The sequence below is a fragment of the Microtus oregoni genome, unplaced genomic scaffold (assembly GCF_018167655.1).
Source record: "Microtus oregoni isolate MIOR12 unplaced genomic scaffold, Mior012 000035F_ref0000213, whole genome shotgun sequence".
In the NCBI taxonomy this organism is placed as follows: domain Eukaryota; kingdom Metazoa; phylum Chordata; class Mammalia; order Rodentia; family Cricetidae; genus Microtus; species Microtus oregoni.
In genome coordinates, this window is record NW_024543094.1 from 23,244,561 (window position 1) to 23,269,869 (window position 25,309).

Consider the following 25,309-nt stretch of genomic DNA (forward strand, 5'->3'; position numbering starts at 1 on the left):
CTTGGTGCAGACATTTCCAGGGTCTAGGGAGTTAGAACTCACAAAGCAAGCAGCTGCACAGATCACAGGACAAAAGGCAGAGAAAGACCCCCATGCTCAGAAGGTCACTGCAGCCTTTCACTGAGTCCTAGAAAAGAGAGACTCAGGAGAAAACAGGGACTTAGATGTCTCCACGTGAATATTCTATCGGGTAGGCTCAAATCACTCAGGTGTTCCCAGGTACTTCCTGGCTGTGAAAAAGGACAGTTCTCCGTGCCTTACACATGGGCACTAGACTACTTAATACCACAGGTAGCTGCCTCTAGCTGACTTTAAATTTAATAACTAGTTTCTTGATTTAGGATATATTTGAGGTTATAAATCATATCTTTGTTTAAAAGCATGAAAGACTTCAAAACCTAAAACAAAAAGGTTTCTAAGCCAAAAGGTATGCAGATTAATTTTAAAAATCATGAAACTTACTAATGTAAGTCACTAATCACTATGAGAACTCAGAATTCAACTTTGCTGAATGAGATAAATTGCAATCTCCATGGTGCAGCCTGCTCGTAGTCCCCACAGAAGCAGGCAGGATTGCCTGGAGGTGGCTAGCATGACTTTCATCTTTTTTAGGTCGACTGAAAATCTAATCATGTGCTGAATCCATACCATAGTCAATAAGTAATTTTATGCTCTTGTATTATATGTCCGGAGGACATAAAACCTGACAAAAAGCTACTGCCAAGTGAGTGTTTCATGTGGAGATCCAAAGCCTGATGAACTGAAAAGTAATTCTCAGAAGAGAACGGACTATGAAAGTCAATGAGCAAATGCAGTGTTCTCATGGACGGAGCACAGTGTTTAAACTGTTATAAAACTAGAGCCTCCTGAAGATAGAAAGACACAAACACACATAAGAAGGGTATCTGAAACCCGAGCATGTTTCAGATTTTGGAATATTTGCATATACATAGCAAGACAGCATGAGGGTAGGACCCAATTATAAACATAAAACTCATTTGCTTCCTATAAACCTTGTACACATAGCTTGGAGGTCATTTTAATTTAAAAAAATCATTATTTATTTGTTTATTATGTTGTATAAACCTTTACTCAGTGAGCCACTACTGAACCATCTCTGGCCCCAATTGTATATAAAATGTTTGGTTTCTGGGCATTTCTTTTACTCCGATCAATCATATGAGATTGAGTAGAATTTTCCACTTGTGGCATCAAGATGATTATTAAGAAGTCTTTGATTCTGGAGCATTTCATAGTTTACTGTTTTTATTAGGATGCTCATCCTGTACTAACACATTTCTGATGCTAACTTCAACTTGATTTTTTAAAATATTGTTTAGGTTATCTGTAGGTATTTAAAACAAATGTTTAGGTATGCTTCTAAGGAGAAATTAAACTCATATATAACAATGAAAAAAGCAAGTTGATCTTTTTATGGCAACATCTAAAACTGGACTCCAAAGAAAGCCATCTCAATATTCTCTAATAAAATAGTTTAAATACACAGGAGAGAAGTTTTGAAAATGTCGAGGTGGAAAGAATGCTCTAGAACTGTGCCCCTGTGAGCTCTCTCACTTGGGATCCAAGAATTATTCTTAAAGGAGCAAGAACTGGGACAGGAACCCAGCAGGGTTTTGGAAGGAGCGGGGGATGTGCTTTCTGGTCTTTGCTCCAATGCTGTGCATGGGTTTAATCCATGACATTTCAGTCACTATTCTGGATTTCATGTTTATGAATAGGAAGCACAGTTTTTTAAGAAGGTGAGACATTCTGGTTAGAGAAATACAACGCACACTGTTGTCAACGTTGTAAGGCGAGATCTACATGGAAATGACAAGGGCATCATGTTTCCATTTCTGAGGACTGAAGTTTACTTTGAATAGCAATAGTTTTCCTTCTTTTTCTGGAAAAGCTGTAAGGAAGAACTTAGCTGGTCGTAAAAGGTGTAAGTTCCATTCTCTCTCTGGCCTAACAGATACACTGTTCACACATAGTTACTACGTGGGAGAAATATCAAGTGTAGAATTGAGCAGTTCATGATGAAATAAATAGTTCTTAGGAACTTTTGTCTTCTTTTTCATCTACTTTCTGATCTGGCCCTCATAAAAGTTGGGTAAATATGTAACTGGCCTCAGACTCACACCTGAGACATTTGATCAGGTAGCATGTTAACACTGACCTCTAGCTGTGAGACTGTGATCCGATGAGGGTATGGAAGGTCTATTCTTTCATTCAGAGTGACAGCTCAATGGAATAAAACATGAGGTAGAAGTGGACCTGTAAAGGCTTTTAATTTAAAATATTTGCTAACTGGGGCAATTGGGACAGGTAAAGGCATCTCTGCCAGCTGAGTTTGACAACACGGACCAGGGACCACACCAGGGAGAGGATGGATGCCACAAACACATGGCACATGTATCCCCAAATATACAAATAAATAAGTAAATACAAACAAATATGAAAAAATAAATAAATGAAATCATTTTCAAATGTGCTTATTGCTATTAGCAAATATATTTCCTGGATTTCTTTAAAAGCTGTTTGCATGTTTAGACACTTCTAAGAAATTATTTCAAGGCATAAAATGAAGACTAAGTTCCCCCACTTGGTACAGCAGAAGGCCCTGAAGGAATATGCTAAGACATGTGGGCTGAGATCTGATTACACCCTTGACACTGTATCTCAGAACTGAAATATTATTTTCCAACAAAATATAGAAAGACAGAAGATCTGAAGAAGCAGCATGGGAGAGAGAGATGGCAAGTTACTGTATAAAAAGAAACACGTGAGGGGGCTTACAGGCAAAAAAAGCAAAGATGTCACATCAGAAAAGAGAACACAGTTCAAAAAGCAGGGAACAAATTTTGAAGGAAACTTGAGAAAGGAAATGAGGCACAAAAATTCTTTTCCAGGAAGTGTTTGGGGAAGCCCAATTAAAGTTGTGCTCCTGTGAGGAGGCAGCCACTAGAGCCCCTTCCTGTCTCCTCATGCCCGCCCTGGAGCTCTCCTCAGAAGATCAGAAAGGTCAGGCAAGAGTCACTTTTGTCAGGGCCACAGAGTGCGACAAAGCACCGACACTACCCTGAGGCCTCAGAATTATCACCCGTAGGGTTAAGGAGTCTTGACTTCCCAGGCAGGCGCTGCCCCTACAAATTTTGTTTCTAAATATAGGTAGCTAGGATGAAGAGTTACTGTAAAACTCTAAAGCAGCTCCTCCATCCAAAGGGCCTCTATGGTGAGCGACAATACGGACATTCCACATTTGCACGGTCTGATAGGATACACACATGGGTAGCTAGGAAGCATTTAGCCCGAGACCAACACTAAGGAACTAAATTTCTCTCGAACTCCATCTTAATTTAAATGCAAACAGCTGTGTTTGGCTGGTGGCATCCATACTGAGTTTATAATTACCAGGCTCAGGAGAAGTCCTGGCAAAGAGTCAGCACTCCACAGTGGGGAAACAGTGAAGAGAAATCCATGTTGAAATTCTCACAAGCTACAGTATTGGGAAATGTGCTCATCCTCTCTAAACTTCAATTTCCTCATTAATGAAATGGATATATATAACAGCTCCCATAAAGAGCTCCTATTAAAAATAAATGAAATAGAGTCAATAAAATCTCCAGCAACAGGAGATATCCAGTAAGTAATAAAAACCCCACTGGCCACTTAGCACTCATCTGAAAAGTTACAGACCACATAGTGTTGATGACAGTTTAATTTTTATCATTATTAAACCTAGGAAATTAGGCCAACGAGAAAATTTAAGTTGTAACTATTCAGAGAGAAATATCATAAGTATTTCAAAGAGAGTGTTAGAACAGCATAAGCAGAAAGCTTTTACAATAGTAACTGGAAGGCTTTAACCTCCACTACACATACTCAGTAACTGTAGATATTCAAAAGCTGATGTCAGAACGGCACTGAGAAAAGCAAAACTTTTCTTGGCCTTGCTATTAACCCATGGCAGGAGACCACAGGGAGGATTATAATCCTTTTCCCCCAGAATACGACATGCTTTGTCTCATTTTCAGGAAGATAGTCCAAACAAAAAACTTCTAATGAAACTTTCTGTGCCCAATACTCAATGAGTGTTCAGGAAAAGAGGGTGGAGCTTCAGGTTATCTTTCATGACCTGCCATTCTGGACCCAGCCCTCAGTGCCAAATTCACCGTGAGAAGCAGAAAATTGGTGCAAGAGGAAAATTCCTGCCCTGTTGTTGTCTATTTGCTTTCCTAACAACTATACTGTAAACTGCATGGCCAGGGCTGGGGAGCTCATGAGATGGTTCACTGGGTGTGAGTGCTTGCTCCGACACCATGAGGACTTGAATTCGAATCCCCAGCTCTCAAAAAAATCCAGGATGGCTATGCATGCACCCAATCCACATGGAGTAAAACTGAGATGTATAAATAAAGAAATCAATTCCTAATGACATGATTTGGGTCACTACTTCAAGTTCTACTTCAAATTTAGAGGCAGCCTTTAAATGAGTATGTTTAAAACTTTTATGCCAACTAGTTTGGGGTGAGTTTTGTCATTTGCAGAAAGCATTTCTACTAGCCACTCAAGTGAATGCACACGGACACATCTTTGCTCCTACGAGGAAATGCATTTTAAATGTCAGCTTAAAAAGCAGGGCACTATCAACATAACAACCTGATTAGTCAGCTGGCTACATACCTGCAAACAAAAAGACATTGTTTAATCAACATTTCCCAGGTGTCCTAAACTGAGTTAAGGAGGAAGGATTCTTCAAGTACGGGAGGAGGAACTTCAGGAACTTTATTCAGTGCAACTCAATACCCTATTTCTCTATATAGATACTAAATACAATAAATACAGAGAAAGCGATTTGGAAATGGTATCTCTGCTATTTTTAAAGGAACATGTAATATTTTCAGTTCTACAGTCCACACATTTTTCTGGTTTTAGGCCTAGTTATCTGGAAACTTGTACTAAAGAAAACTGTGAGCAAGTATGAAAAGATATACATGTAAACTGCATGCATGTATGAGAACACAACCCACATCTACTGATACAAAGTAAAAGCGCCGAAAATAATTACAGAATATCCTGTTGAGTCAGGACCTGAGTGTTGAAGTCCATGTGGCCGTTTGTTCAGATCACAACAGGGAAAACAGCAGATGTTATCAGTGGTTATCTTTGTGATGAAATTTGCAGGAGATAGGATCTTTGCTTCTTTGCACTATTCAATTTTTTAAGACAGCGAGGATGAACTACTTCTTGGTTTGTTTGTCTTATTAAGTCTAAATTGATTTTAGAGCCTTGCTCTCACCATGGAGCCCACGCGATCCTTAAACTATTGATTCCCCCTGACTCATACTCTGAGAGTTGGGATAAGAAGCATGCCCCACCATGACCCCAGAAAATGTACTAGTTTTACAATCAGTACAAAGTAAACAAACAAATCAACTTTTCTGATATTGATATCAGAATAAAAGAACTCAATGGTCTTTTTGTTATGAGCCTAAGAAATAAAAGGAAAATATCAAAGATAAACTACAAAAGATACTCCTCAAAACACATCTTTTCAGGCTGTGAACACACATATAAACAACAGTAACTCAATGCATGACTTGATTCCACTGACTCAATGAAAAGAATAAATAAAAGTTAAAGTTCTTTACAGCTCTGTATAGACAGGAATCAGTTAAAGGTCACATCCAGAATTCAAAGGAAATAAGCTATGTAACTAGAGAACCAGCATCACAAATGCATGTGATCCAGCTGATTACAGCCTTCAACAACGAAAATTTTTGAATGCGTCTTCTGTAAGTTTGCTTTGAGGGAACAGAGCCATTTGGTCAATGTTCCACTACTGTAAGATATTTGCAATGCTCTTTGCTGATGTCTTCTCAATAATCGATAACGTCACAATGTTTGACACATTCTGGTAGAAGTCAATAAAAACTATAGGAAAGGACAAAACAGTATTCCACCTCTAGTTAACTATCAAAACTGACATAAAATATAATTATAGGGTCTGGAGAGATGACTCAGTGACTAAGAGCACTTACTACTCTTCCAGAGGACCTCAGTTCAGTTCCTAGCACCTACGTTTTGTGCTCACAACCATCTGTAACTCCAGCACCAGGAAATCTAACAACCTCCAATGGCCTCTTTCAGCAGCCACACACAGCCACACACATACTGTGTATATACTTTGTGTGTGTGTGTAACATATTTAAATATATAAACAACTATTGTATCACTCATAAATAGCTCCCAAAACTAGCCTCTGAAAAGTCTCTTTCAGTTTGTTATTCTGAGTTCTATTTGCTTAATAGTTAATTCTTTTTGGAAGCATTCAACTTTCAATAGTAACACAGAAGGAACACAAAAGGAACACAGAAAGCCCATGGAGCCCACTGAGTCTAGACAAGAGGGCAGCTGGGTAGGCAAAAAACAGCTCATAGTCCTGATAAGAAACAACTGTGATTCTAATCGTCATTGTTGGATGAATTATTCCAAAATTCATAAGCACATTCTAAGAAAAAGAATCAAGGTTTGCACTAAAGGATCTATTTGAAGCAATTGTGTTTGGGGGAAAAATAGGAGGAATCTACAAGTTCAAAATTAAATAGTTATGTATGGCTTATAATAAAGTACTAAGTGGCTTTTAAAATTATTTTAATTAAAAAGTTTCAAGATGGCCTGGAGAGATGGCTCAGATGTTTTAAAGTCTAGGCTCACAACCAAAAAATTTCAAGACATGGGGAAAATGCAAACCCTGCAAAGTTAATAAAGCAGTTAGAACAAGTTTCTCTAATTTGCTTAATTTTAAAGTGATAAATGAATGTAAAGACCAGAAAAAAGCAGTGAAACATGCAATATTTCTAACCTAGTAGAGATTTAAAAATCAATATTTGTTGAAAAACATGTACAAACTCAATCCACTGGAAACTGAATGCTTCTTAGCCTACTGTTACTTGTGGTACTAAAAAGGGGAGCAGAGAAGTTTCTGTTTTATATTTGTGTTAGCAGAACAGACATACACACATCCAACGTTTTTTCACTGCGTAAGTGTCTAGCATACAGTACATGGCAATGGAGTTCACAAAGTAAGAGTTTTTGAGTCAATGTCACAAAAAAAATGGACAAAGAAGTTAATTAAACAGTCCCAAAACGAGAGTGGCAGCAATCTGATTTGTCAGGCACCTTACTCTATCTTTAATTTTCGAGGTCTCTTTCTGGAAGTCCTATTTCACACATTTAAAACCAAGCAACAGGTTCAAAACTGCAAAGCCAAAGTCACACTTTTGAAAAAATTTGATCCCCGTTCCCTGGCATCTGTGTAGGCCTGCAGAAGGCACGTTTCTTGTCACGGACTTAACCATGCTCCCTCCCCTTTTCGCTTCCCCTACACACTAATTCTAGTAAATTTCTATCTTGAATTGTAGTTATCGCCTTGCTCCAACCCACCCCCTCCTGTTTTCGTGCCTTCCTCCAGGCTCAGAGACAGCCAGCCTACAATTTGGGCTTTGGCACTGAGCAAAGGGGTCCCCTCTCTCCTTAACTTTGTCTGAACCAAATTAAGTTCATTTGACTTCCCAGACCCAAGGATCCCGCCTCACAGACAGTACCCTGGGGCGTCCAGCCTGCTTAGGCTACAAAGCTTGGGGCCAGAATAGGGGAGTCCCAACCTTGAGGGGCCGGCCTGGCGGCGGTGAAGTGGTTTCCAGGGCAACCGAGGTCAGCAGCCACCAGGTCCCGCCCCGCCCTCCGCCCCTCGGAGCCTCGTGAGCCGGAACCTGCGGCCCGGAGTGAATCAATGAGAAGTTTTCTGTCCGCTCTCACCTCGCAGCGCGTGGTGCATGCCACCAATGCCACTATACAGCTCCAAGACACGCAGAGGCTCCATGCCTCGCCACCGCGACCGCGGCCTGGAAACTAGGCCTACCGGTCCTTCGTTTCTCTTACCCCCCCTTCCGCTCCGCCCCCTTCGCTTCTGGTTCCGCGGCTTTTCAGTTCCCCAACCTCCTGTTGCTAGCTCAGGCTGGAGACTAAGACAGCAGCTTGGAGCCTGGGGCCTGTGCAGGGGTGCAGAAGGGGATGAAGGGCAGACAACTATTAATATGGCCTCCCAAGTGAGAGACAGCCTCTTCGCCTCCTGAGTTGTGCTTTATCTTCCTTGTTTGTTGTTTTCTGTGACCTTGAGTGAGAAAGAAACCCCTCAGTAGAGAACTGAAAACGCCCTCGACTTTGAAGTGAATTACTGATTAGAGTCGTTTTTTAACGGCAGGCTCCTTTTGCTCTTTTCAACTCTGAACTGATCAGGTATTTCTTTGAGGACTCTTGAGCGCACACCCGCATGTTCCCTGGTGTGCCTATTCTACAGTATGGAGTTAAATCCTGGTTACTTTGGCTAGGGTTGTGATTCTCACTTCGGAGTTAAATCTTACCAGGTTCTCCCGCAAAGAAAGGTCCAAAATTACAAGTATTTAGAGCAGAGCCCTGGGGAAGCATTGATAATAGAGAGGATGTTTTCTATAAATGATAATAGGATTAATTTTATTTTACCTTGGTAAAAACCCCAACATAGGCTTTTTTTTTCTTTTATTGAAAATTGGTCTCTTATCCCCCCTTGCAGAATATATCCCGATTACAGTTTCCCATCCCTCTACTTCTCCTAGCTTCTTGATACCTCCATCCCATCCAGATCCACCCCCTTCTTGTCTCTCATTAGAAAACAAACAGGCTTCTAGGGAATGAAATAAGATAAAAACAAAAACTAACACATTGTTATTTAGCAAAGCAAAAAGAAAGAAAGGTGCCTGAGAGAAGGCACAAGAGACAGACCTACTCATTTGCATACTCGTAAAAACACTAACCTGGGAACCATCGTGTATATGCAAAGGACCTGCTGAAGGTAAAGAGAAGAAAAAAATACATAAATAAAATAAAAAGTATTAAGACGAAATTTTAAAAAAAGGAAGAACCTGAAACAGCATTATGAGACAAGGAAACTAAAAAGATGCCACTGAGTTCATTTTTTGTTGGTCAGTTACTGTTGGGCGTGCAGCCTACCCTTAAGAGTGGGTTGTTTCCCCAGTGAGACTCCCTTGGGGGAAACTACATTTTCATTTGCAAGTGGTTATGAGTTGGAAGTTAGTTCTGGGTTAGGGATGGAAGTTTGTATCTACTTCTCTAGAACCCTACCTGGAACAAACCTGTGCAGATCTTGTGTGTGCTACCTCAGTCTCTATGAGTTCAATGTGTGTCAATCATGTTGATTCAGAAGGCCTGTTTTCCTGGTGTCCTCCATCTCCTCTGGCTCTTATATTGTTTTCATCTCCTCTTCTATGAAGCTGCCTGATCCCTTGGGTGAAGAATTTGATAGAGAAATCTCATTTACAGCTAAGTGTTCCAGGGTCCCTTAGTCTGATTGATGTCTGGCTGTGGGTCTCTATTAATTCCTTTCTGCTACAGGAGAAAGCTTCTCTGATGATAGCTGAGCAAGGCTCTGGTCTATGAGTATAGCAGAAAGTCAGTAGGAGTCATTTTGACCCAAGTGCTCCCAAACAACCCAGGCTGTTGCCAAAACTATAAGTTGCTTTCCACAAACTGACAGTGAGGTCCCATTACTGAAGACAACACCTGAACAACTCATTGAACATGGAGAAGTTGAGCTGGTGCTCACATAGAGTCTCCACCTCTGTGTGCTAACTTCTTAGGCAAAGGAAGGTACGCTGCATGCAACCAACATAGAAGCACAAACACCAACCCAGCCCTAAACCTTTGATCTACAATGTTGTCCTCCCTGCAAGTTATGTTACTGCGATGATGGCACAAATTTTGTCAGCATAACCAGTCAATATCTGACTTGACTGTAGACCCACTCCACAAGATGTAACCCATAGCCAACACTGCTAGATGACCAGCAACCTGAGACTAAACAGCTCAGGGACCTAGGGGGAAAATCCAAATACTACTGTTCTAAAAAGGAATCAATTAATTTCTCATAATGCCCCACATATGCTATTAGCATCACATAGCCACTGCTGTTTAGAGGCCTCTAAGAGTTAGGGCTATTCCTCAATATATAGTCAGTCCCAGGCTGAGTTGAGGAGACTCCACTGTGAACAGAGACTAAGCATCCATTTAGAGAAAAGGACATATTCTTATCATGCATGTCTCTTTATTTCTTCTCAGAGTCACCACAGTTAACTTTAGGTCTTATCAGGAGGAATTTGAGAATATGATTTGTAATAAATGTATCTGACTCATTAGAAACTTTGCATGCTGACTCATGTCATGTTGTTACTAAATGTATACTAGTATATCTGAATTTTAGAACTGGTTGATACATCTTGTTGTGTTCTATAAAATTAAGTTTTTAATTAATCAATATACATTGTCCTTTATGTGTGCTGCATTTACTGGTCACTTATTTACATAAAAAAGGGGCATCATGTGGTAGAAAGATAACTAGGATTTAGCCTTGGCATTGCCAGTAACTGGCTGTGTGACTTTGAGATAGCCTGATTTCCTCTTCTGAAAGATGGACAGGAAGAGGGAACAGATGGTTACCAAGAGCTTTGCAGTTCTAGTACACCATGGGTGAATTAGTATCTGAAAAAGTAGGCTCTGATTTAGCCCCGTGTTCAAATTGAGATGTCTAGACAGAAGGCTTTTTAAATGTCTTAAGAAAATAAAGAATTTAACCAATTCAACTTATAGAAACTATATGTACTCTAACATAATTGACGAAAAGCTTTTCTAAGGTCAACTATATAATATTAGTATCACCAATAAATATCCATACATAAGATATAAAGGATAATATATAGTCTCATATATTTATATACATTCAACAACCAAACTAATATTAAATTAATCAAGAATCTGTTCAGCTGGAAACCTAAGTAAATACGACCAAAGATCTTGCTCTGTAGAGAAGGACAGTATAGACAAATATGACAGAGTTAATGAAAATAACAGCTTCCAGACTTCACACTGACTGGTGACATAATGATAAGGACATTTACGCATCTTCACAATGTGGCCTTAGCTTTTTCTTCTTTCTTGGCACTCCCCAAACCTCCCTTCTCTTCTCTGCTTACATTGTCTGCTGTGTTCTTTGCCTTGCCTAGAAATCCCATGGAAACTTCCTAAGAGATTCTTAGGATAGAAAGTCCAGTTCGTTTCTATTGCAGGGGCTCCTTAACTGCTGAAACGTAGCTCTCCTTGTTTCTAAAACCAAACCCTTTCCATTTTCTCTGGCCCAGTTTTCATATCACATGAACTATGTCTTTAGCATCATAGTTCTTCTCTAAAGTTAACCACATGTGATAGTTACTTCGAAAATGTAAATTAGGGCTAGAGAGATAGTTGGGGGGCGGTAAGGGCTTTTGTCACCAAGCTTGACAATCTGAGTTCAATACCCAATGCCAGCATGGCAGAAGGAAGAACAGACCCCTGCAGGTCATCCTCTGACCTGTAGTCATGTACTGTCACACACATGCGCCAGTGCATGGGCACACAGGCACATTCATACCTGTCAGGAAAGAACAAAGACTTCAGAATAATAATTTCCAGTGCTCTCCATGGAAGCCTTCGTAGATGGCAGGCCCTCTAGAGTCCAGCTGATGTGCAGATTGTGTTCTTTGGGAGGTAATAGGGAGGCTTGCATAGTGGCAGCACAATGGGGAGTCACTGAATAAAAGCGTAAGATTAGTAGATAGAAGAAAAAATTAAAAATAGAAAAAATACCAAAACTTGGAATTTTTAGTGAATTGTTGCTTGCAGTGGAAAATTTATTTCTAAATCAATGTACATGAGCACCAAGAAAATAAAGGTATATATGTAAAATACATCACAAATTGAGAGTTTGAGGTCAGCCTGGTCTAAAAGAGCTAGTTCCAGAACAGGCTCCAAAGCTACAGAGAAACTCTGTCTTGGGGGGAAAAAACCCACAAATAAATAGACACAATATAATACCAAGGAGTATATTAAAATAATAATAGCACATTCTCAATCAGTAAGGGGGTTTGTTGCACATCTTGGAATCCTTCTTTCTCTCCTGCCCATCACTATTATCTATTAAAACTCACCAAAGTCTGCCAAATGTTTAACATAGATTTGTCAATCATCTTTGACCTTTGGTTGTTCAAGTGACTCTTTATTTGCAACTGAAAGGTGACTTGGATTCCTATACAGACTCACATCCCAAGAGCCATGCCCTGCCCATGCCAGCTTCAGGAAAGAGCAAGTAACATTCTGGTCTACACAGAAAAGGAATGGTTCCTGTCAGTGTCAGAGGAAATGAAAAAGTCATCATTTAGAATAAATTAACAACAAATGTCTGATGGAGGAAGGTCATTGGCTAATAAAGGAACTGCCCTGGCCCATTTTATTGGTTAGAGGATAGGTGGGAGGAGTAAACAGAACAGAACGCTGGGAGGAAGAGGAAGTGAGCTCAGAGACTCCACAGCTCTCTCTCGGGAGCAGACGCCTGAGAGAGACGCCATGCCCCGCTCCCGAGATGAAGCTCCGACCCAGAATGAACTAGGCTAGAATCTCCCCGGTAAGCGCACCTTGGGGTGCTACACACAGATGATTAGAAATGGGCTAAATTAATATGTGAGAATTAGCCTAGAAGAGAATGGGCCAAGCAGTGTTTAAATGAATACAGTTTGTGTGTTGTTATTTCGGGGCATAAGCTAGCCGAGCGGGCGGCTGGGGTGCTGGGGAAGCGGCCCCGCCGCTCATATTACTTCAAATGTCCTCAGGAGAGGAAATTACATTCAGAAGAAAGGTTTGGAAGTTACCTTTAGAGTATGCCTCTGTACTGACTTTGAAGAAATGATTCTATAATGGACTGTGTTGTGGATATGAGTGCAATCTCAAGAGCCAGAATATAGATGAGAAAGACAATCCCGCATTTCCTTTCAGTGTGGTTTGAGGAAATCCATTTAACCACTCCGAGACTAAGTGAACATTAATAGATGTAGCAATAATGGAACACATGGTTTTAAAGATTAAATGAGGATTAAAAATATTTAGCCTAACATTATTGTGTGAAGATAAAAATGGCCCCAAGTGTTCTGTGTAGAAAGCTTGCTTCCTGTTGGTGTTGGTTCTATTGAGAAGCAACGGGAACAAGAGAATACTGACTTTGTCAATGGGCTGTTCATAGATAAATGGACCACTAGGTTGTGAAGACTAAGTGGGAGGAAATGGGTCTTTGACATGCACATCTTGTTCCTGGCCCCTTCCTATTATCTTTCCTCTGCTTCCTGGACACCATAAAGTGAACAGTTGCTTCATGTTCCCCACTTCCATGATGTTCTCCCACACCTTAGGGTCAAAACAATGGCTCCAGCCATCCTTTTCCTGAAACTGTGAAACTAAATGACATTTCATAGTCAAACCATTAATTAATAGTTGGATACTGACTGCCAAATGAACAATTAAATATCAACTAGACAAAGTCTAGAGTCGCTTGAGGAGTCTCAGCTGAGGGATTGCACAGAGAAGATTGGCCTGTGGGCTGGTCCGTGAAGATTGTTTGGATTATTAATTGGTGTAGGAAGACCCAGCCCACTGTGGACAGCTCCATTCCCTGGGCAAGTGACCCTCCACTGTATAAAAATGCCAGAGAAGCATGGGCCTGAGAAAAAGCCACCAAGAAGTCTTCCCCCATAGTTTCCACTTCCAGCTTCTGCTCAAGTTTCTCCCCTGATTTCTTCGATGGTTGACTGTGACCCAGAACTGTAAGCACATTGTATCCTCTCCTCCCCTCAGTCACATCTAGTCAGTATTTTCACAAAACAGAAAGGAAACTAAACATTATTTTAAAATAGGGATCTCAAAAACTACGGGAAAGAAGGTATTCAAAAGCAAACTTTTCAGCCTAACATTTCATCTCATTTCCAGTGTCCAGTTGCCTTGTTGATAGATTGTCACCTAGGAAAAGAAACAGGAAAGGAAATGTGTTCTGCCTGGGACAGGATAAACTCTCAAGAGAAAAAGACCAGATGGAAAATGAACTTCCTGGTGACTTTAAGGGTAAGTAATTTCCTGTTGAAAGTATATTCTACAACTTACAGCTGTGAGCATTCCCATCTCCTGCTTCCCACAAGGAGAAAAACAATACATTTTAAAGAGGTAGATTACAAAGGAAACTTACAGTCTCTGAAAATGTAGAAGCCATGAGCCTGATTGCTTGCCTCAGTTATAGGTTATAATACTTATTTTGTTCTTTGAAATTTCTGAAATCCCTAGTTGAAAAATGTTTTGTGCAAATTTTAAGGGTTGTGTTTTAGAAAAAATAACGGGATCTGACTTTAAAACCTTTTCCATGGGCTCACAGAAAGTTTGAGCTAAATGGAACCTTAACAATTATTGTGAAAAAAAAAACAACTAGTTTTTCACACTACTTTTTAGAGAGAGAACACTTCTTCTAAAGAATTTTTATTCAGAATCATTGTAGAGAGATATGGTGAAACAGAACAGGGGCACACATGGAAATACACACATGCATACACATGCACACACAGAAACAAATATTCACAGAGAGATAAATGTATACATGAGGCACACATGCACACAGATGCACAAGTACACAAACACATATACACAGACACACATACACAAGCACATACACAGACAGGCACACAAACGCACACATATGTACATAGACACACAGAAACTAAATGCACACACACGCACACATGCAACACACACCCTGCTGTTGAAGTACTAATGCTAGCAGACTGAGAACAATACCTGATAACCTTTTCTACCCCGTCCATCTTGTGGCCACCTCTACATGACTTCACGGGACATTGATTGTAAAACACTGATTTATTCCAACCTGAGTGGTACAGGTAAAGCTGTGGAGACTGAAGGCTGGTGAATCGTGCCTGATGCCACAGCCTTGGGAGAAGCTGGAAGTCCAGCTCATGACGCAGCAGCATCTTTTTCATAGCTTTTAATTTTATTTATACATATTTATTTATGTGTGTGTATGTGTGTGTGTGCAAATGTGGACATGTATGAGTGTATGTGTGTGAACACCCACACGTGTGGCAACAAAATGACAATCAGCAAGAGTTGATTCTCTCTTTCCATTATGTGGGCTTCTTCTGAGATTGAAGCAAGCTCCTTTACCTGCTGAACCATCTTGCCGATCTTCTTTGTATTTTCTAAATGACTTTGCCATAACATGAGTTAGCCCATTCCTTCCTAATAATACTACAACACACACACACACACACACACACACACACACACACACACACACACTGTCCTATGTATGTTACCAAGAGGTCAATCTGTGAGTAACTTGTATCCTATTCTTGTGCCTTATTCTTCCAATATGACAAATGTTGGAACTATAGAAAACAAAACTTAATGGTACCAAGAGTTGTTACCTCTTTGCTCTTGTAAATTCACCTGAGCATTTAGAACCTATTAAAGATTTCCAACATTCAAGCAGACCTAGCAATGTGTGTGAAGAGAAACACATGCACAAAGACTCCATAAAAATCTATTCTTCATTTTCTTTATCTTCAGTTTTAATGACTCCATCATCAAAATTGATAAACTACAACCCAAGATTTGTCTATTTTACCCTTGCTTTTTAGGTATTAGTTTAGATACATAGCAATATTATTTGACATCATTTGCATATGTTCCAACAATTACGTAAAACAATTAAAATACAATAGCACTTCCTTACATTACATTGCAATAGATTACATCCATCTACTCTATATAAGAAAATCTTACATTTGTTTTAATTATTAAAAATGGTATCTTTATCATTTCAAGTAACCTATGTGGGTCAAAAACAAACACAGCTTTTCCTCGAAACTGCTTTTCAGAGACCATCAACCCTCATTTCAACTTTTTCCTGCAAACTGATTCTGAGTTCTCCATTCCATCTAAGGTAGTCGCTTCTAAGTTAAAATGCCTAAATTCCCCAGAGGGACTTTGGACTGAGTGGCTAAAATTAGCTACATTTCTATAGATGGCAGAAGAATGTTCTATTAATAAGCCGACATTAAGTCAGACAATATTGACTAATCTGCTTCAAGAAGGGTAGAGAAGGCCAGGTGGTGGGGGCACAGGTCTTTAATCCCAGCACTCAGGAGTCAGAGACAGGCAGATCCCTTGTGAGTTCAAGGCCAGTCTTCAGGACAGGCTCCAAAACTACATAGAGAAACCCTGCCTTGGAAAAAAAAAAGTAGAGATAATTAAAATGTTTATTAGCCAATATTAGTCTTATTTAACTTTTTAAACTATGTGATTTTTAGAAAGAGAAAAGCCTGAGTGTTAGTGTGGCTGTGCAAACCTGTAGTCCTAGCACTCTGCCAGCTCAGGCAGGTAGATGGCCATGATGCATTGGCTTCGTAGCGTGATTCAAGCCAGCCTAAGCTATGAGACTCTGTCTCAAAAGGGAAGAGCAGCAGTAACAGTGTTGGTGGTAACAATAGTAAAGACATATAAAAAATGGAAAAGAATGATGGTTGGTGAGGTTAGTGGTACAGTGCTTTGGTGACCTATGCAAGACCCTGGGTTTGATCCATAGTACTGCAAGAAAAGAAAAAGGAATAAAAAAAGAAAATGTGATTTGATCGGTGTCACATGAATTGATGTTCACCAGATTGACAAAGTTTTAAAGAAGGAAAGTGATATGAGGGTAGCTATGAAAAAATATGACTGCCACCCTATAACAGAGGAGGAGGCACAGAGTGTGTTTTGAGGAAGAATTTCACACTAGCAGCTCAAGATGACTCTGGTTGGGAAGGAATGTCAGGAATCTGCAGGGCACAGCTTTCTGCACTCCCTTCAGTTGAAAAGGAATCCTAGAACAGGGTGGGGAGAGAGCCACAGAAAGAACAATGCCTACACATCCTTGCAAAGGTAACGGTGTTGAAAATGCAAATACTTGCTATCATTAACTATATCCAGATTTTTAGAAAGTCTCCTAAGGGGGCTTGTGAACACACACTGGAAATGCCCAGAATGGAGGAAGCTCAATCTGAATTCCAGAGTCTCTCATTTGCCCAATCTCTCTCCATTTAGTTAGTGATAAAACAATCATTCCACTGCACGTCGTTTAGAACATAGGGAAACATATATGAAGAGAAAAGGAGATGTGAGAAGCTATGGCTGACATTATCATGTTTCTCCTTAATTTGCCCTAATTATCTTTTACCCAAATCAGAATCCTGTGCATAATACACACACACACACACACACACACACACACACACACACACACACACAGAGTCTCAGCCTTTTTACATTTTATCATTATTGGAGCTGCACTTCATTAGACACACCAGCTTTTACGTGTTATATTTACTGCCTGTTGCGAAGGATAAAAGAAATAGCAGTATATAAATAATAAAACATCTTCTGTAAACCTCGATTGTGCCTTGCTCTTTCATGACCATGAATTTCACATATCTCAGTGTGTTTTTCACCTAGTTTTAATGGTTCATAAAAACAAAAATATATGTTCCTATTTTCTTAGTACTCAATACTTAGGAAAGTTTCTCTGTACATAAATCAGTATAAATGCACTCTCCTGACTATTAACATTCTAAGCTTTCTGTTAGTCTCATCAGATACTTTTGGGGAGACTTATGTTAAAAAAAAATATTTCCTAAACTTGTAACCAGACTGATTTCCAGAAAGGGAGGAACCCCAGTTCCTACCAGCACTTCCAGGAACCTGTTGCCTTCCATATCTTTTTAAACAAACGTGTTCTTTTTCATGTTAAAAGATGACAATTCATGTTTTGTTCTCCTTGCTTTTATTGGTATCAGGGATGCTTATTCATTGATCATCCACATGAAATTCTTTTATTTTGTCAATTACTTGTAATATTTGTCCTTTCCCTGCTTGAATAATATGTATTTCCTACCCAATCATCACATTTTATTTTTGTCTTTTTCACATGGTTATTCACATATTAAAAACAATCCCCACTTCATCATTTTTTCCACTTAGGCTTGATATGTTTTACGATGCACAAGGTATTCTATTTTCTGAGACAAATATTGCCATCTACTTCTTTGCTGCTTCAACATAGAAGGTCCTTTGGGAAAATGAGCAGACTTTATATCCATGTTCTCCTTCTCCTTGTTTAACAAACTGATTTTCACACATAATTATTGCAAAGTGATGAAATGAAACAGACTTTTCTATAAATATCTAGTTTTCTCTTCCATATTTGTTTACAATACTTTTTGAGAACCCTATACTCTTTTTATTTGTTTGTTTGTTTATTAAAACATTCTTTTCTAATTTTATATACCAATCCCAGTTCTCTCTCCGTGTCTCCTCTTCCTGCTCCCCCTACCTTCCACCCTCCCCCTATATGGCTTCCATGGGAGTCAACAACACCTGACTCATTACACTGAGGCAGGACCAAGGCCCTTTTCCCTACATCTAGGCAGAGCAAGGTATCTCTCCATAGGCAATGGACTCCCAAAAGCCAGATCAAGCACTAGGGATAAATTCTGGTCCCACTGCCAGTGACTCCACAGACAGCCCAAGCCACACAATTGTCACCCACATTCAGAGGGCCTAATTTGGGCCTATGCAGCTTTCCCAGCTGTCAGTCTAAAATCAGTGAGTTCCTATAAGCTCAGGCCAGCTGTTTCTGTGGGTATTTCCCTCCTGCCCCTCGTCATGGTCTTGACCCCTTTGCTTCCTCTCTGAGTGGACTAAGGAAGCTCAACCCAGTGCTTAGCGGCAGATCTCTGCATCTGCTTCCATCAGTTGCTGGATGAAGGCTCTATGATGACAATTAAGGTAGTCATCAATCTGATTACACAGGAAGGCCAGTTCAGGTACCCTCTCCACTATTGCTTAGGGTCTTAGCTGGGGTCATCCTTATGGATTTCTGAGGATTTCCCTAGTGCCAGGTTTCTCACTAGCCCCATTATGGCTCCCTCAATCAAGATATCTCTTTCCTTGCTCTCCCTCTCTGTCCTTCCCACATCTCAGCCATCCTGTTTCCTTATGAAAACCCTATTTTCTTAGCCATATAGTTTCATGGGACCTCGTCTTCCCTTCTCATGTGTAATATATATATATATATATATATATACATATATATATATATGTGTGTGTGTGTGTGTGTGTGTGTGTGTGTGTGTGTCCCTTTCAGCGCTATTCATTTGTCTGCTGTTTTTATTTGAAATTCATTTCAAGTCCCCTTCTCTCCCTGAAAGAAGAGATGACATACTTACCAATAGAAACAATATCAGTTTTAGACTCACTTTCTTTAATGAAACAAATCTGGATCTCCCTCACTTCATAAGAAAACTGAAGCATTCCCCTGAAACTGAGTTAGTTCATAAATAAGCACAGATAATCTTTGTAATCATAAAATCTGCTGATGAGCATCCTTAGTCCCAGCTCCTGGATGATGTCATTATGTCAACATTCATGAACCTTCTTCAACCCACACAGCAAATAACTCAGATCCCAAGGATAATATCTAAAAATGGTAATGTCTGTGTTTTCAAAACTGCCTTCTCGTGGTTATCTAACTTTATTTTCACAATGATTCTGTAAATAACTTTCACTAATGCAATTTTTCACTAATGTAAAATGAAAATTGAATGTTCATAAAGTTACAGTTACAAGATTAAGTAATACATGGTTAAACAAAATTCTAAAGTCATATTTTATTTTCAGGATTAAGTCATATATTTCCCTGACCACAGGGGAATTTTTAAAAAAGCAGGTAATTTTCTGTGTCAATTTCTAGAAATGCCCTCAACATCAGAGTTTATTTAAATCTTCTCAATCTTTATGGTTTTCATTTCTCGTTACCTACAATACTTCACAGTCTTTCTCACACACCAGATCCGTTGTCCCATTCCAATGAGATAAGTCATGGAGAGTGGCCATGCATATGGTCTTCAGATGTAGAAACTGGCGTCTGTAGACAGATGGAGTTGGCGAAGTCAGCGGAATTTAAGAATAGTATAGGATTTTATAAAGCTGAGTTAAATTTCTGTCCTAATATGGAAAGGAATGCCTTTTCGGGTTGGTTTTTGGTTTGGTTTTGGGGGAGTTTTATTTATTTATTTACTTGCTTACTTATTTTTAGACAGGATTTCTCTGTGTAGTCCTGGCTGTCCTGAAGAGTGCTCTGTAGACCAGGCTGACCTCAAACTCACAGAGATCCACCTACCTCCACCTCCAAAATGCTGGGATCAAAGGTGTGCACCACCAGGACCTGGTGGAGTGCTTTTTCTTAATAGAACAATTATTCTAGAACTTCAGAACCGTGTCATAGTGTATGATGTATTAACCTACTCATCTTGGTTGCCCCTCTGCAAGTCATACACAAGCAGCTCGTCAACAAATTAAAGGTCAGACTTTTATTACTTATTTACTATTTCGAATTCATAATATTAATGCCTTTAAAAAATACACTTTATATTTTTGAGACAGGGCTTTGGGATTGAGGAAATGGCACAATCCGTTAACTGCTTGCCTTGCAAGATGGGAAATTAGCTGCTTGCCTAGCAAGCCTGAAGACCTGAGTTCAGATACCTAAAAGCAGCATAAAATGTTAGGTAGAGCTGTGTTTTCCTGCAATCCCAGTGTTGGAAGCGAGAGGCCCGAGACTGAAAGATTGCTGGCACTTGCTGGCTACCCTGTCTGTCTAGCTGCATCTGCAGATTCCATGGTCAGTGAAAGAATCTGTCTCAAAGAGCATAAGGTGAGAGTCAAAGAGGCACACTGAGGGCAGTCTCCGGCCTCCACACATGTGCATACACACATGCATACCCACACCCTAAGCTAATAATTCATGAAACACACACACAGAAGGTGCGTATCTAATTCCAGGCTGACTTGGAATCTACTATGTAGCGGAGGCGGGCTTTGAACTCCTGGTTTTTCTGCCAAGTGCTGGGGTTGCAGACAAGCACTGTGCCACCCACCCAAAGCCTGCTTTTTATCATTTCCTCCCCCAATTCATAAGCAAAACCTAACCAATTTCCCTCAGCCTCCAACCACTGCGTGATTCATCCCCTCTATGCCCACAAATACCAATGATTCACTGCAATCAAGGTTCTCAGAATCTCACTGATTCTTCTGAAAACACAGAGCACTGCCCCACCCAGGTTTGGGATGGGGACTGTTTCTAACAAATTGTCAGGAGGTGCTGATGTTGACTGTCGGGGTACCACTCCTTGAGAACCACTGCACTAGTACCTCCTCCAAAGGGTTCTTTTCATAGCTTCCCTCCAGAAAATGCTTCAGATGGCAAGACTCAGGCATGTATCAACCACATGACTTGGCTTCCCATTGGAAGCATCTATCTGGAAGAAAAAGAGAAATGTTTAGCATGACGCATTGCCTCTTTCAAGCTTTTCCAGCCACCAAATTAGAAGCAGGAGAGTTACAGGGAGAGCACCATGATGCATGCTAGAATGAGGCTGTTGAGATTTCGGCATCTTACAGCTTGGTTCCTGAAGTCAGTTCTAATAGGTAACAATGGTCAGGTGAGTCATCCCCCACAGCCACCCTGCAGTTTGGTACCACATGCTCCCAGCAAAGCCCAAGCCCAAGCCAGAAGATTCTTGAAGGGAGCTCAAAAGGCAGCTCATATTCTTGGCTTTTGCGTGCTGTAGCTGTCAATGGTAAAATTTTTTTCTTTCCTTTTAAGAATCCAGATATATTATTGAAGATCCATTCAACTAAATAAATATTTTTCTACAACTTCTTTACTGTTTTTCACAGAAAAAAAATTCTCAATGGTCAATAAGTAACATCTTATTGATGAGATCAAGTAGGTAGATTAAATTCTGGAGAGTCTCACAAAGTATTATCCTTTGCATTTCTTTGTGTAATTATCACCTCTAGACACCTCCCAGGAGAGATTTTTAATTTCATTTTTCATTTCTGTGGAAGAAATTAAGGCACTTTATGCTATGCTATAAAACAATTGTACATTCTAATTATCATAAATATGACTACAATTTTAAATAGCTTATTGCATTCAGTACAAAATAATTGATGAGAAATATTATCTTATTTCTTGCTAGGAAATAAGTTTCCAGCAACAACATTAACACATTCACATATTGCAAGAACCACTGACCTTTTATTCCGATCACCATGAGCTTACTGCATTGTAACATATAGGTCAGCCAGTGAGTAATAAGCCATCCAGATGTGGTTTTTTTTCTGCCTTAGCCCAAAGTAAAGAGAGTCATAATGGTAAGGTTAGTGAACGCTCAGATTTTTAAATAAGTCACTCTGTGTGAGGATGAGTCACAAATACTTCCTTAGTGACAAAAGTTGTCTGGGTAACAGAGATGCTTCGCTACGTGAAGAACAGGACAGTATGCTGGCTTTCAAAGCCACTAGTCATTTCCTTCGCTTAATTGCTAACTGCACTTCCCTGGCTGCAGTCTGGAGCCTGTGTTTGAGCAAGTAACCCAGCAACTAAGACTCACACTGTAGTTTGCAAGGGAGAACAAAACAGTAAAGTTTACATTTCCATGGATTTGGAGAGTAAAAGTCAATGTTGCTTCCCCAGGGTCTTCTGACTTTCTGAGGAAATTCACTTGGATCTCAATGTGACCACATCATTATGCAAGCCTTAGAGACCAATTATTTCATAGAAATGGGGGAAGTATAAGACACGGTATCTAAGAACGTTTTTCTGTCTTTAGCAGCCATCAGGGACCCTGGAACATGTAAATACTCAAAACACATCAGCGGGGTACGGTTTCTGGTTCTCTCAGAACAACGCAATCTGTGAGTAATCATGCCGTTATTGCTTTAGGATTTCACCGGTGTTTTAATATGAGCATGTGTGCTTTTCCCGTTATTTACACCTTTGTCCTGCTGCTTCTGTCCCGCCCACATGCCCAATACCTTAAGCATGCTCTATTTTTTAAATGAAGCAAATGTTTATAAACATTCTTTGGGGGAAAATTTGGTATGTAAAAGCAGCAAGACGAATGAGAAAAAATTGAAAAATGGATAGCAAGCCTACATGTTTTATCAGGAACATTTTGGTTTGGCCTTGAAAACTCCTGACTGTCCTTGGACTCCTTGAGCTTCCTCTCATTTCATGCAACTCTTGCATTATTCTTGGCTTGTGCAATACTAATAGCCCAAAGGACTAAAATGTTAAAAAAAAATAAGCTTTCCCCCTCCATTCACACTACTAGAGAGTGGGTAAACAACAGGAGTGTCCTTGCTTGTGGAAGCAATACGAGTGCAAACTTTGTCCCATTTATTTCATTTCTATTAACAAACATGGGCTAACGTTTTTATTCATTTAATTGTATGCAGGAATCAAGTGACATCACTATCAATAGTAGAAAATGAGATGTACACGGAAAATCCCAAAGATGTCCATAATTCTGGGGTGACTCACTAAAGCCACAGCAGTCTCTGAATTAAAATAAGTCCTGTTGCTTCATCAGAGGGGAGCAGGGTGGCGGGGGAATGCAAAGAGATAGACACTATGCTAAGAATGCCAGAAGGACTTCAGAACCATTGCCTCCCTGCTGAGTAGCGTTCATCCCCCAAAAAGGTGACCTGGAGGCCATTAGGGAGGAAGCTCACCAGCAGTAGCCCACTTTACGGGGCAAGAGCGCAGACACAGCAAGCAAAGCGTGCGGACTGGTGTGATGGTGGCACTGCTGCTCGGTGGACAACCAACAGTTTTGTGCGGCCTGTTCCTAGGAAGGAAGGACACACCTGGTATTATAGGCCTGGCCGAAAGGCTGAGATCTCATTGGCTGAAGGAGGTGGGAGTACTACTGTTGTATCCCTAAAAGTATTGACAAGTTGTCTTCTAAATATTTGTACTTATAACCATAGGCTAGTGTCCCTCTGAATCTAGAGCAGAAAAAGTCCCTTTTACAAAGGATGACAGTTAATGCAGAACTCACATACAGACAAAGTGCTGAAATTCAACAGCTGTCAAGGCATAGCCCCCAAATGGGACATCTGTGTTCCCTAAAGCTCGGGGAGTGTCACAGAAGAGGAAGTAGAAAGAATTAACAGTGGGACAATGGAGAAGAACGCCATGAGATGCTATCGCTCACACATGACATGGCTATTGCAGTCATGAACATTAGGCAGCCATGGTTACCTGCATAAGCTCGGTCCCTTCACCGTTTCATCGTGGACAGAGGAGGTGCCCATGAAGGCCCATCTCTTTCTAAGGAACAGGGGACTTCTAGTTGTTACTGGAGGGGAGGGTTCAATTTTCTTTCATGTTGTAGTCACTGGGGTTAGAATTAGAAGGGGTTCAGAGGAAAAAAAAGAGGTTGTAGCAGAGGGCATGGGGGTGTTAATATAACCCCAAAACAGGGCATGTGTATGGAACGACCAAAAGTAAGGAAAAATAACAAGAATACTTTCAGCTCCATACAAGAAACTGTGCAACAAAACAATTCCATTTTATTATTACCTGATTTCTTACATTTCCAGGAATAATAATAATAATAATAGTAACCTTTCACTACTCGGGAACTACATGACCTCCACAAATTAGCAATTTCCCAGGATGCCAAGGTAATTGGCAAAATTTCTAAGATTAGCATGACCCCCCCCCCCACACACACCCTTTTTTCCCCATACTGACTGCTTAATTTACAGGCTTGTGAGTGACAGTTGTCCCCAATCCAGCCCCTATCTTTTCTACAAATGGAAATGAAGATGAAAATGGACTCCTCGACAAAGCCCAACCAAGTGACCAGGGCAATCAGTAGCCTTGACTCCCAGACCACAAGCACAAGGAGGTGTGGGGGGGGGGGACCAGGAAGCCCAGTTCCCTAAAGCCAAGGTGCTCTACTGCTGAGGAGAGTGCAGGTCCCACAGCCATTCCTTGCCAAGGATGTCAGGAAACTGTCACCAGAGGAACCAGGAACCTAAATGCTGGGGGCAGAAGAAGGGAGCAACTTGAAGAGTCATTTAAGGCATAAGGTCCTGAAGTTTGAGGCTACTCAGGGCAGCATGGCTCTCCTCATTTCCACCCCATCTATGAGCAACCAGGGCCACCATTACAGCCATATTTGCGTTCACACACACACACACACACACACACACACACACACACACACACATCTACTCCATGAACACACAGAGAAGACTACCACAGCCGGGACGAACTCACAGTCATCCCATACCCTCAGGGAGAGGGCTGTCACAGTCCCAGACCCACATCCGGAAGCCCTGGAATGTCTCTGAACTGGTACCCAGGTGAGGGTCTGCTGAGGGACAGGTCCTTGATATTGCTACTGATGGGCTGTCTCGCAGGCATCTGTCCAAT

At 40.5% G+C, this 25,309-nt stretch overlaps 1 protein-coding gene across 1 annotated transcript in view; it reads right to left on the reverse strand.

Moving 5' to 3' along the window:
• Positions 1-7,915, reverse strand: part of Trdmt1 (tRNA aspartic acid methyltransferase 1) — a 34,797-nt gene extending 26,882 nt beyond the window's left edge. The window contains exon 1 of the mRNA XM_041630868.1: positions 7,825-7,915. Within this exon, the coding sequence (XP_041486802.1) occupies positions 7,825-7,888 (64 nt within the window). The 5' untranslated portion in view covers positions 7,889-7,915. The remainder of the gene's footprint in view (positions 1-7,824) is intronic.
• Between the last annotated feature and the right edge of the window lie 17,394 nt (positions 7,916-25,309).